The following is a 14,628-nucleotide window of genomic DNA, read 5'->3' as shown; positions in this document are numbered from 1 at the left end:
ATCCATCAGCTCAATTCACAATAAACCACTACTGTAAATAATGATGGGAAACTTCAAAACATTTGGAATGCAGTACAGGACACAGGGATACAGGAACAGGGACATTCTTTCCAGCTCTCTGACCCTCTTCAGTCAGTACAATTTTGTTGGATCTCTCAAAGAGTGGGTCTCCAGATTTCTAGGACTTTCTGCTTTTATTAGCCCAGAAAAAACAAGAGATGTGTGGGGCTGTGTGTTTGCATCTGACATTTTGAAACCCTGTTAGGAGTCCTGTAGGAAAGAAATAGGAGTGATATACATATATATGTGCCTGTCTATACAGACGCTCACACAAAAACAAGTTTAAGTTAAAAATGGAATTTAGTTTGCAAAAGCTTCAGCTAACACAGGTTCTGAGAAAGGATTAAAAAGCAGGCGCAGCAAACAAAATCTCTGGTATTTTGCAGACCAAATATAAATTCAACTTTGGAAGTAAATTTGACCTAGAGCTCTTACTTCTTTCATAAATTAAAAGAAAATATTTGACTGAACCACTCCTGAATCTTGATATGTTCAAAACCTGTGGTTTTAGCACAAACTTATAGTTTAGAAGCTACCATGGGGGTCTCATTTTAATCATCCGGTTCAGCTCCTCCTGATTTCATGACTATTTTATCAAAAGCTTCTCTTTTACATGCCAGATTCACAGGACATGAGCCAACTTCTGCTCACAGGTAGACTATTGCCTCCATAAAGAGCTGACGAGAAGTCTCACAGATTTACACCAGCGTAAGCAAAAAGAGGAGTAAAATGAAACATAAAAAATGAAACTTATCTTTGATTCAGACTATGACAACCATATTTGCAGGAAAACAGTCCAGTGTCTCCTTCGTTCCTCAGCTTTCTTTTCCACATAAGTCGAAGTTACGCTAACTGCTATTGCGTGACAGCATGGAGGTGTTTCAGATAAGTATTTTACTGCAAGCGTGGTTACAGAGCTTTACACTGGGTATGCAAATCATTGCTACAGAAAGCAAATGCAGAGAGATCTGACTGCAATCAGAATAATGAGAAGAGAATCAGTACACCAGAACCACTGGGTAAATCTGTGATGACTAAAACTGAAGGAGATGAGACTCAAAATACAAAGAAACTTGCTAGTAGTGAAGAACTGCAGAATAAAGTTCGGACCTACATCCAGGGGTTGTTTTTCCGTGGTTGTGGCCACTAGAAGTGTTTGAATCTGAAGTCAAATCAACCATTGCAGACACCTCATATATTAAAAACTGTGAGACGCTCAGATTCTATCATAACCATGTAGGCTATGGCCCTAAGTGAATTTAGATACAAATTATATAGCATAAGTCAATGCAGCAAAGAGTTAAGGTTGCATCAGTGACAAAGAGCTATGATACTTCTTTAAGGTAACTTTGGCATCAAATTTGCAAACATTTTGCCATTGCTGTAACCAACTGACATTCAAAGATTCAGCAAGGGGAACTTACACACGGCTGATTCACACAGCTTGAAATCTGACTGGAAATCTTGCACTGCTGCTTAGAAGCAATATCGCAGATTGATTTAAGCTCATAATGAAGAACTGTGTGTGCCTAGTTCAATGGTCATTAACTTGCTCACTTTCAAGGACTGAAGTAGGTCTAACAGCAGTTAAAAGCATAACACCAGCCACTGGAAGATGTCCACTGTTACCCGTGGCAGAAATGCTAGTATCCTCAAAGACTCTGTCATGGTTTAACCCCAGCCAGCAACTAAGCACCATGCAGCCGCTTCCCCTTCCCCCTCCCAGTGGGGTGAGGAGGAGGAAAGAGAAAAAAAAAAGAAAAACTCGTGGGTTGAGATAAGAACAGTTTAATAATTAAAGTAAAATATAATACTAACAATAGTAATAATGAAGTATAATAATAATAATAATAGTAATGAAAAGGACTATAACAAAAAAGGAAGGGGGGGAAGAAAAAAAAATCAGTGATGCACAATGCAATTGCTCACCACCCGCTGACCGATGCCCAGTTAGTTCCTGAGCCGCGAGCCGCGCCTCCCAGCCAACTCCCCCCAGTTTATATACTGGGCATGACGTTCCATGGTATGGAATACCCCTTTGGCTAGTTCGGGTCAGCTGCCCCGGCTCTGCTCCCTCCCAGCTTCTTGCACACCTGCTTGCTGGCAGAGCATGGGAGACTGAAAAGTCCTTGGCTGAAGATAAGCGCTACTTAGCAACAACTAAAACATCAGAGTGTTATCAACATCATTCTCACACTAAATCCAAAACACAGCACTGTACCAGCTACTAAGAAGAGAGTTAACTCTGTCCCAGCCGAAACCAGGACAGACTCGGAGACTTCAGTCTTTGGCCCTCACTGGTAGCAGGACCAGATTGATCTCTTCTTTGTATTTGGTGCAAAAGCAAACAAGCTTATGCTGAACAGTTGCGTTCGAATTCAAAATATTCACAGGAAATTGCAGAACTCTCCCCTCCCCAATCAATGCTTTCTTCAGACTGTTATTCAGTATATTTCAGTTGTGCATCATCCTTAGGTCAAGGACCCCATTTTCAAGTGGTGTATAAACACATAACAGGAGGAATAATGCCCCTTTTATACCAGTTCTAAATTAATCTCAACAAATCAGCAGTGCAGATTGCATTCAGCCACATTACCTTCAAGCCCCCATTTCAACATCTCTGTACATATGGGGAAGCTGTGCCTAGGAAATGAGGAGGAGGTTTTTGCTCTTACCAGTAGAACCTGTTTGGTGCAACTCCCTCATGAAGAAGCAGCCATCTTCTGCCAAACTCCACTGAACTGAATAACTGGGGAGAAAACAAACAGGCATGAATCACAGTAAAACACAAAGATAATAGAGAAATTAATCTGAAGAAGCCTGTATCACTTCTGAGATGGTGACTTGGACTTTTACTTCCCTCAGTCTCAAAGGGACACACCTGGGGCAGCTGAAAAGTATCTGCAGTGCCTTTTATTTTCAGAGGCAATACTGAGCTGTGTGACATGGGACACAAATGGTATTGCCTGGATCACTGTATGGGTACACCCAACAACCTGCCATGACTGAAAACTCGTCATTTAGCTCTTTGTGGCACTCCCAGGTAAAAAAATCATGCAGTGTCGGAAGGTTGCCTTTTACTTTTTTAAATTTGTGGTGGACACCAACTGTACAGCATGACACGGCAGTCTGATATCCTGGCCGAGCTCTGAGAACAGATATACACAGTTGCCTTCCTTGATATTATGTTAGAAGGTCATTCTCTTTCCAGTTACCAGTAGCCATCCCTAGAGAGCTTGTTCAATCTGGCACCAAAAAAGTGCTCTAACATGTCCAGACTTCTCTTGCAGGACCGAATGAGTTTAAATAGCACAAGTTACTTGTACCATGGAAACCCACGATTCTCCCTTTGCTCCTGTCCTTCTGCAAATAACGTGACACCTTCTCCTAGTCTGGTTACACAAACAATATCCAAATACATCAATCATTTCAGAAAATCTTTCCATGATAAATACCAAACCAGACTGAGAAAGGTCAGTAAAAAGGCATGTTACAGGTATTATAAATACTTTGACATGTCTTTGTGGAATGATATACAAATGTTACTGTTATAGAGCACTTACAAACAGCTGCTCTCCGTAAATGCTGCCATTAGGTAATTCTCAGAAGGATAGTAGAGAGAAGGATCACTTGGGTTCTGTCTTTCTTTTGCTTTATTTAATTCCAAATTTCTCATATGGAAGCACTGAGAGGCAGTCAGCCCTATACTTTTCTTGCAGATTCATCCTATTTCCCCTCCTTCCCTTGCTTGATAGACTTGGTCAGTACCCTTTTCTGGCAAGGAAGATGTTGGACCCCTTTTCTGAACTGTGATCTGCCTTTTCATGACACCACTTTAGGGATCTTGCATAAAATGCAAACAATCTGAATCTTCATGTGCGAACCTTGACAAATTTTTTTTGGAACGAGTAGTGGCAGTGGATTGGCAGGGAAGAGAAAGATGGATGCCCGTGAGAGTGACTGAGAAGGAAAGAAGCTGATTTTAAAGCTTTGGGTTGACCAGAAAGATGATTTGAATGTATTTTAAGAATTATGAGACTGGAATGTAAGAAACCTTGAGATCTACTTCATATTATGCATTACATTCCCTATGCAAACTCCTATATCCCTCAGCTTCCCCACTGTAAAACCTTGGAAGGTCATGTAGAAACTCATTACAACACCTTTTTGGTAGAGTGGCATATGTTGAAATCTACTTTAAAATATGAAAGCTAAAAATTCACCTCTTTTTCTCATTTCCCTTTCTCTTGAACACTGTCAAAGAAGAGAGGGAAGAAGGCAAAGGAGATAGAAGATAACAAGGGTAAGAAAAGGAAAAACAGTTTAGATTTGTGGATAGAAATGCATCCACTTTTAGAACTTCAGTGGTGCGTCTGTTATTTTTCCTTAAGTAGAAGATTCCAGATACATTTTTATTTGAAACTTTAGGAGATCCTAACTATAACTAAGGAAAACTTTCATTTTTGAAAAATTAAAGAAAATCTTTTGGAACATTTAACAATGACTTTTGTAAAGTGCTTTGAGGTCACCTAATCAAGAACTTTACCGTTACAGGAGGTATTTTCCCCCTTCACATTCAAAATCCATTTCTAGACCTGCTTTTGTAATTGCAGCAAAATAAAAACATAATAACAATAACCTACTGTCAGTCTATCTCTCTGATGTCAGTGTTTTCCCTTTCACGGCAAAGTAGTTTCTTCTATGCCAAGTAATATGTCTTTGACATACAGCAATTTAAGTTCTAATAAAGTTCAGATCATCCTTTAATTAAGAACAGGGAGCAATCCAAACAACTCAGCAAACACCTCTGTGTTTCCAGACCAGGCATATACAGGATGTAAGCTTTCCAGGGATATTGATGTTCAGATGGCTGAAATCATCACAGTAAATCTTGTTTTCCTCCTTTTGTATCTCTCACCCTACTCCCTCTCTAGCTTCCCTCAGCACACCTTGCAGCAGGTTATCCCCTCTCTGAATTTGCTGGTGAGAGTAACAGTATCCAGAATTAATTAATTACAGACTGCAAAAGCTTTCTCTGTGCTTGTGTAGCATCCTCCTCCATGCCTGCAGTCCCACTGCAGTGCCAGGCGGTTGAACGGCCCCAGTGCCACAGCTTCCCTCTGGCTCTTTCAGCCCAGCCCTTCAGAGGGGCTGTTCACCTGGAGCATCCAACAACTCTCCCAGCAGAACAGAAGCTGTGATGCTGCATAGCACCCAGGGAGCACTGCTTTCTCTTAAAGTGTGCCCTGAATGAGACATGCGATTCAGGCAAAAAGTGGAGAAATGCAAGACTTTATAAGTTTGTTTCAAAGGGAGGAAATGGGATTGGCCTCTCAAATTAGAAGCCAGTGCCCAGTGAGCTGGAGGCAGTGTGTGAGAAAAGGCAACAGCTCTCAAAGGGAAATATCAGCTCCCTGGGAACCCATGCCCAAAGCTCTCATTGTCTTTGATAAGACACTTTAATAACCAGGCTTTAGAAGGTTTTTCCTCCTTTGCTATTATCTCAGCACCAATCTCAGCCTTTACTGACTCACAGCAGCACAAGCAGCACTAATGTATCTTTAGCAAAGGGGGAATTCCCCACCTTATGTGTCACCCCCCACAAAAAGAAAAAAAAAATCGTTTGCAGTGAGGATTTTTTCAGATATTTTATTCTAAGTATCATTCCTTTTAGACTGAGTTTATTTAGTTGGATCAGGAAAAAAGAAATATTTGGAGGCTAGGTTTTTGTCAAGTATCAGTTATGATACAGCTGGGATTATTTTTCCCCATTTAGCAATTATAGTGCTTGTATGGATATTTTTTTAAACCCAGCATCATATTTTGTTGTTGTTATAAAAGCCCTCTCTCTCCTGGGACTTCTTGTGACAGACTCGTGCATGCAGTCCCTTCAGAGATGACATTTTATTTTCTTTGGCAAGCACTGCCATCTGATGACAATTTTCATTATTAGACTGAAATTAGGTAATGTTCATTGCTACACTTCTTTTTCAACCACAAATAGAAAAGGAACCTATTACAATTTCAATGTATGTTTTCATCTGAGGACCAAGTAGTGATCTGACATTTCTGTTTTCACTGAGACAAAACTGTTATGAAGTACAAATCTTGTATTGATCTCTCAGATTTGACCCTTGTTCATCAGGGAATAATTCTCTTCTTGCTTCCTCTTCTCTTGTATATTTATTTTTCTGTGTAATACCCGAGTACTTAACAATCATTAACAGTCTGGCTTTGCTTTGTTTTGCTTCTTTAAATCCTAATGTTCTGTGAAGTAGAAACCTACCACCTATCTCTTTTATATGGGAAAACAGAAATGCAGGGGGAAAGGAAAGGCTGTCCCAAGGTTACAAATACCTTCTGAGGCTGAGCAGGGATTCAAATAAACCCCCTGAACTGCAAAACAATCCCCCAGCTATAGAAAGAGCCTTCTCGCAACATGACACTACCATCTTCTGGAGTAGGGGAAGCTGACGTCTGAAAACTGAACTTCTTTCCTTATCTACACCAAACAATATCTGTATGCTACTCACCCTCTCTGTTATTTGTTTCCCAACCTGTGTGAGAAGCATAAGAGCCACTCATGTATTTTATAGTGATAGCATAAGCTTCATCTTAAAATGCTTTGGGATATCTGGGTAACACCAGGATACAGTTGCCATATAATCTTCTCTTTACCCTTCTAATTTCCTGATCTTTCCAGCACTAATTTTAGACTTGAGTAACTTTTTTTCATTTTGTGCTATATTCATTGATAACATTTTCAATTTGAGATAGCCAAAACATTCTTTAATATATAGATATTTAAAAAAAAAAAAAATATTGTTTGTAAACTAAGGATAACTTTTCTATAATCCAATGAAAATGCAGAAGAAAAATAAAATATTTTAGAAATGTTTGTAGTTAAAAAACCAAAGCATTTGATGAAGACAAAGAAGCTGTATGTATAAATTCTTAGTGAAAGTAAAATATTTAACAGAAATTAGTCAAACCTGATTGGTTTATTTACCTTAGTTTGACAGTTTGCACCATAAAAAAATAACTAAATTCCAGAAAATGTAGGGAGAGAAAATTATGTTTTTCCAAAATCTTCCATTAAGAATAACTGGAATTTTATTTGACTCAACTGATCTAGACTGCAACATCACTTCTAGAATGGAAAGTGTATACTAGGGAACGAGGAAAAAGAACTCTACTTTTTTCTTTATTTCACCTCTGAAAAATCTCTCCAAAGCCAAAAGCTCTCAAGATCTTAGCTTCATAAAACCCTCTGGTTTTTGGATGGTTCTGGATACATTCTGCCATGCATCTTTCTTTGCCCTTCTGCCCTCTATTGCATAGAATGAACACTTCTATTTTTTCATAATCTACCCATGTGCTAGTTCACAGCTGTAAAAGAGCTCTAGCCCCTTCCATCGTTTGACTAGATCTGTTTCATTCTTCCTTGGTTTGCCCATGTATTGTACCTCCTAAACATCTTCCTTTCACTCAGATTTTTATGCTCTTTAGAGTAGAAATCATCTGTTGTAGCATGTGTTTACACAACATAAAGATTGCTGGGGCTTTCAGTAGCTATTATAAATACAAGGAAATTATAAGTGCAGATAAGTGTAAGGCCAATTTTTCCCCATAACAGATACTTCAGTAAAAGGTTCCACTATTCAGAATGGTGGAAATTAGATGATTTTCCCATATTATTTCTAATACTTTTGGTTTTCATCCACAAAGCAGCACAGCAATCCAGGAGTTTTGTACTTTCCTCTGGAACAAGGTGGCTGCTGTTGGAAATGTCGGATAAGACAAAACAATGGTTCTGCCATAAGTTTTCCACTTTACACTGGCTTCAAAAACAGTTTTCAATAATTCACAAGACTCAGAAAATACGTAGATACCATTGATTCCATTCTTCTCATTGTTCATCAGTCTTATGTTTTATAAGTCTCTGAACTGAAATACTATCACATTTGAATACCAGTATTAATATCAATCAAGTTGGTATCAACTTGTATGTTATATGTATAAAAAACCATATATATATCCTCTACATAGCTTATATAAATGGACTATCAAAAAAAGGATTCAGAAGGTAATCAACTCCTTCAATAGTTCTTCCAATGGACACGTCTTAGTGAGCAATACCTCTAACAAACAAATATTTACTGTAAAGAACACAATCTTCTTACCATTTTATGGATAAAGGGTGCATATCTCCACTGAAAAACTACAGAGAAACTTCAATGTGCAATATACAGACTCATCCTTAAAACACCTCTCCTAAAGGGATTGTGTGGGAGTCACAAGTGCTATAAAACATCAGACCTTCACTCACTTTTATGGAGCTAAAACAAATTACACTAACTGAGGGTTCATCTCTCTAATTTACTGGCAGTCTTATTTGGCTTTGTATTTTTTTCTTACTAGTCTATCTGCATTTTAAAAACTCCAAACCAAGTAGCTAAAATATGAGCTTTGAGGGCCTAATGTTCTCTAGGTATCAGACAAATTAGATTTATTCTGATATAATCACCAATCGTATGAGATTATGACCTACAGGATCCTGCTTGTCTATCTGGGTTTGACCGAATTACGAAGTTGAGATCTTCTGACATAAAGTCACATCTTTAGGACAAACAAAATGAACTGTTAACAGTTTCATAAAGTATTGCACCTGGACATGCACTTTAATACAATCGTACTGTGCACCACTTGTTTCCCTTAAAAACACTGGATTCTCCCTGAGATTTTTCCCAGTCAAAAATCTGGCTCTTATAAGGCAGTTGATTGTTTATTTGGCTGTTGAACCTGACAGGTAAGAAAGCATGGCATCAACCAGAGGTTGCTACTAAATGCAAACTTGTCTTAAAGACAGCAGTCCCCATTCCTCTCCAGTTCCAAAAAGCTCTGTGCTTCCCAGAGCCAGTGGGTAACTCTGCTACCTGCATACTTATCAAACTCACCATACCAAAAAACTTACACTCACAGTAATCTATATATCATCCAAGAAGACAGAGAAACATTTCCTCATTTAACATTTGTCTTTGAAAACAAGGTTACTGTGGTAGGTTGACCCTGGCTGGATGCCAGGTGCCCACCAAAGCCACTCTATCACACCCCTCCTCAGCTGGACAGGGGAGAGAAAATATAACGAAAGGCTCATGGGTCGAGATAAGGACAGGGAGAGATCACTCAGCAATTACCATCACAGGCAAAACAGACTTGACTTGGGGAAAAAAAATTAATTTATTACCAATCAAATCAGAGTAGGATAATGAGAAATAAAAACTAAATCTTAAAAACACCTTCCCCCCACCCCTCCCTTCTTCCCGGGCTCAACTTTGCTCCTGATTTTCTCCACCTCCTCCCCCCCGCAGCGCAGGGGGATGAGGAATGGGGGGTGCAGTCAGTTCATCACACGTTGTTTCTGCCACTCCTTCCTCCTCAGGGGGAGGAGGACTCACACTCTTCCCCTGCTCCACCATGGGGTCCCTCCCATGGGAGACAGTCCTCCACGAACTTCTCCAATGTAAGTGCTTCCCATGGGCGCAGTTCTTCACGAACTGCTCCAACATGGGTCACTTCCACAGGGCGCAGTCCTTCAGGAACAGCCTGCTCCAGCGTGGGTCCCCCACGGGGTCACAAGCCCTGTCAGCAAACCTGCTCCAGCCTGGGCTCCTCTCTCTCCATGGGTCCGCAGGTCCTGCCAGGAGCCTGCTCCAGTGCAGGCTTCCCATGGGGCCACAGCCTCCTTCAGGCATCCACCTGCTCCGGCGTGGGGTCCTCCATGGGCTGCAGGTGGATATCTGCTCCACCATGGACCTCCATGGGCTGCAGGGGGACAGCCTGCCTCACCATGGTCTTCCCCACGGGCTGCAGGGGAATGTCCGCTCCGGCGCCTGGAGCACCTCTTCCCCCTCCTTCTTCACTGACCTTGGTGTCTGCAGAGTTGTTTCTTTCACATCTTCTCACTCCTCTCTCCGGCTGCAATTGCTACTGTGCAGTAACTTTTTCCCCTTCTTAAATATGTTATCCCAGAGGCGCTACCACTGTCACTGATGGGCTCAGCCTTGGCCAGCAGCAGGTCTGTCTTGGAGCTGGCTGGCATTGGCTCTATCAGACACAGGGGAAGCTTCTAGCAGCTTCTCACAGAAGCCATCCCGATAGCCCCCCCGCTATCAAAACCTTGCCACACAAACCCAATACAGTTACACATACCAACTGCCAAGAATCTGAATGACCCACCAATTCTGATACAATGCCATTTGAAGGGTCATTATGCTAGCCAAGACCTACCATCACCCCTTTCGTTCGCAACAGACTAATTTTGCCAGCCAAAGCTTCCTGTCACATGTGGAGTCCCTCATAGCTTCAGCTTCTTTTTAACACATATACAATTTGCTGCAGATATGACTGACCCAGAGTGCCCATGATGTTTCATCATTGAGCATTTAAACTAATTGGATATTCTGACTAAATATTTGGTTCTCATGCTTCTTCACATACTGATCTTGAATCTTGTGGTAGTTCCATGTGCTTCCTATGCTGATGAGGATATTGAATTTTATGCACTGATTTCACGTCATGCAAAAAAACATTATGCACATGGAAATTCAGAATCTGGCTAAAGAAAAGGTGATTTAAATTGCATGCTGGAAGTGACATGAGGGAAATACTTTGAGCAAGCTATTAGTTCCTGTTATTTTTCTTTTACTTAAGAAATTTCCCCTTAAGAAATTTCCCCTAAACAAGTTGTAATGTAACACGGCATGGAGTCTAAGCTTATTTGTTGATTGGATTTACCAACTTTGGTATTCTCATATTCACAAAAGAAAAAGCTCTCTTTCTCTCACCTCTAGTTTCCATGAAAGCTCCATTCATTCTTCCTGGACACAGATCTGACCAAAGCAATTCAACCTACACTACAGTATTGACCTAAAAAAGACATATGCAACTGGAAAACTAGCTTAGAACATCTTTGAAAGCACTGGGTTTGATTCAAATTCACCTCTAATTCCCTGAGAAAGTTCCTACTGGTCAATCCTCCTGATAGTTTCTTCACATATGCTGCCTTCTTGCCTCTTACACTTCCTGATGTTTCTATGAGATGATTAAAACTAACCCTGTTGGTGGTATTTCATCCTCAGCCCTTCAGAGTTTATTCACACACAAAAAAACCCAAAACACCAGTGCATCTAAACCACAGATTTTGTACTGATGAACCATATAAAGATTTTGAGACATCACAGTATCAATTTTTTTAATTTATCTCAAATCAAAATTTATTATTCTTTCACCAAAGAATACAACATTCCAAAAGCACAGTTTAGCTTTAACTATAAACATAACAGAGTCAAACTGGATAAAGACATCTCTTTCTGAAGATGCAACAATTTAATTTGAAATAAATGCAGCTAAGTCCTTCTTCTTATCCACATTCATTTATACTGAATAAGTTTATTGCTGATAAATTGTACTTTACTACCACCACAGCTGTATTTGAAGAAATTCTAGTCTTCTACCAAGTTTCAGTCATTATTCTCACTGTTCATAGGGGCATTACTCAAATGTTATTCAACTGTGAAAGACCATATTTAGAACTAATCTAAAACCTTCAGGAAAGCAAAGAGCAACAGGATAGACATCAAGTGGATTGCTTCAATTTGGTGATGTACTACTTCAATATAAGTCTCTCTTGCATTTCTTTTGCTTTCTATGTAGTCTGCAGAAAAGGATGGGGTTACTGCATCAGGTAAGGACTTAAGATTGAACATGTTTATATAGGTATATACAGTAGTCCTTTATGATCTTTCAGACCCTTATGCCCTTGGATCTACCTGCTGGATGAAAAATTATCATTATCACAGTGGGAAAGAAGTTCCACAGTGGTACTACAGACATCTCAAACAGTGAGAAAGAATGAACAGAGACTTGGACACACATGTGTTCCCAACATGCATCCAGTGCAGCTTACTTGGGTATCAGACAAAGTACATTAAATTTAAAGAAATTACTGCACAGGACATTTCTTCTTCAGAGCAGTCAAAGGCTGGGAGGTATGCTGCTATTCGCTGAATCACACTATTCTTCATTTAGAAGAGCCATGGACCAGGCTTTTCTCTTCCAACACTGAATTTAATAGAACAGTATGCTTTGTATAAACAAAGAATCTGAAATCATGCACGGTACTTCCTTCCTAGAATAGAGCATAAGACTCATGATCCAGGATACAAAAATGGGCTACAGGGCTGATATGCATTTACTTCCCTGATCTCCGATCTAATTGTAAGTTCTAGTGTTAAGATGCCTAAATATCCTTGAAGCAATAAAGTTCATAGGACACTGCATAGACTTTGAACATTTTAAGTTGCAGCAATGCATTAATCATGCCACACAGAAGCCATCAATACAGTTACCCAATAACTGGTGTTTATTGAATGCTGATGGAAACACATCAGAGTGATAAAGCTTTCAGATACCTGCTTCACAGTCCATTCAAACACCAGTGAGGTCTGCAGCTCTATGGCTGCTTTTGCTGATGACCCACACACTACTGTCATGTAGACTTGTTCAGTATGGTCGTAACACAGCAATGTCTTCTGTGCATGTTCATCAGATCAAAGCATCCTGGAGATGACCCTCAGCTTTCTTCCTACCTATCCTTCAATAACTCCTCACACATTCTCAGATATGAGCCACATCAGCTGCTGTTCTGGTTTTGTGGCAGTTTGCAAGCAACTGTATTAGCGTGATGTCTCCAGTGCATTCAACTCATATGCTAAAAAAGTGGCAGGAAACACATTTTTACCAGCAGATATTTAAATGAATCTGCCTGGCATAGATATTTTAAAGCCAGAAGGAACCAGTAGTGTCATCAGTCTGTTCTCCTCCTAACAGATGCTGCAGAATCTTTACCACTAAGTCAAGCAGTAGAGAGAATTAGTCAGGCCAACAACTGATGGCTGAACTAGATTGTATCATTTGGAAAGACATCCAATCTCAAGTCCAAGGGATGATGAATTTACCACTCTACTTAGTATGTTGTCCTCAAGGTTAATTCCCTTTCCTTTAAAAACTACTATCTCTGTAACAGGTAACAGGGTATCCTGCACTTGCTTTCTGTTGTGTTGTAAATTTACTAGGTAGGTTCATAACTGTTTAGATAACTGCATTAAATAAATGCATTTTTGTTTAAAAAGTGTATCATATTAGAATGAGAACAGAACAGAAAAGGCTTATTACAGCAGAATTTAGGGCAAAGTGTCACACATGCATAGCTTTAAATTTAAAAATAAATTATTATTGTTTATAATTTGCATTATATTAAAAACTATGGCTCCAAGTGAATTTAGTGTTGACAGGCACTTTGTATAATAAGAAACTGGAGACATGTTGGAGAGTACAGTCAAAACAAATGACAGAGGTAGAGAAGGGAGAGGTCAGTCATCTACAGAAAAGTGAAGGGAGTTGCTCAACACCACAGAGATCAGTGGCAGACCTAGTGATATGGAGTACATTTCTTTATTCCTAATCCAGTGAACTGTACAACTCTGATGGAAAGGAAAAAAGTAATTTTTTCATGGAAGTAGGAAAACTGGAGTTATGTAGAGCACAGAAAATCTTGCAGATAAACAACAGATCTACCCATAGCTATAAGTATGCATCCAAGGATCCCAAAGTAGCAAAAGAACAAGTTCTCTAGGGGTTCAGAGGGCTGATGTTTATACAGATGGATAAGCAAGGACGTATTGATTTGCCTAAAGATGAGCGAGTCGGTGGTAAAGAGCGCAGTGATTACTGCTTGAGAGTCTTTCCTTCTGTTTCACTGATCACACTCCTGGTCCAGAAATGTATCTTCCTCTCCGGACTGGCAGGCTGCCACTGGGCTCTGCTAGTCGATTTTTTCTTTTTCTTTTTTATTATTTATTAGAGGAGGAAAGAATGTTAGAGATTCCTCCCACTTTTAATTCCATTCTTTATTTTAAATTGTTACCCCAGCACATTATGCTTAGTGAGGTGTGTAAAAGACTGATGGGTATTCTAGGAAAGCATATTTTATGACATAGTTTGTACACTGGCTTATGGCCAATTTAAAAAAAAAAAAGATACAATCTGACACCATTATTCTTCTTACTGAGACAATGCTGAGGAACTGACTGTATGAGAAGAAAGGAGGAAACTCCTAATAAAGTAACAGCCAGATGAATAGTTTTGATGTTCCTTCCTTGTTCATTTTCAGTATACTGTTTGCCACCAAATGCTTAGCAGTTTGCCTAGAGATAACAAGGCATATTTGCAAAGAGTTGTGTGCAAGATGTGTTATCAGGATGCCTGACAGGTGTCTGTGCTTAAGGTCTTCACACAAATGGTGTGCACAGCCCTAGCTACAAATGCGGACGTTTCTGTGCATGACTGATCACTTGCTTAGAAACATAACCACATGGAAAGTCTTAAAAATAGGGGCTAGCGTTTACAAGGTCTTTGTGTGAAGGGCCCTCTCCATCCCTGGCACAAGTGCTGGTAACCCAGAAAGGATATCTAAGATCGTGCAGAAAGTGCAACATTGCAAAGGCT

At 39.8% G+C, this 14,628-nt stretch overlaps 1 protein-coding gene across 1 annotated transcript in view; it reads right to left on the bottom strand.

Moving 5' to 3' along the window:
- SORCS1 (sortilin related VPS10 domain containing receptor 1) overlaps positions 1–14,628 on the bottom strand; it is a 312,358-nt gene that overhangs the window by 101,560 nt on the left and 196,170 nt on the right. Inside the window, 1 exon segment of the mRNA XM_050898837.1 lies at positions 2,736–2,809. Within this exon segment, the coding sequence (XP_050754794.1) occupies positions 2,736–2,809 (74 nt within the window).

The sequence above is a fragment of the Gymnogyps californianus genome, chromosome 6 (assembly GCF_018139145.2).
Source record: "Gymnogyps californianus isolate 813 chromosome 6, ASM1813914v2, whole genome shotgun sequence".
Taxonomy (NCBI): Eukaryota; Metazoa; Chordata; class Aves; order Accipitriformes; family Cathartidae; genus Gymnogyps; species Gymnogyps californianus.
Note: the sequence above shows the minus strand (reverse complement) of the source record. Positions and strands in the feature narration are given on the sequence as shown.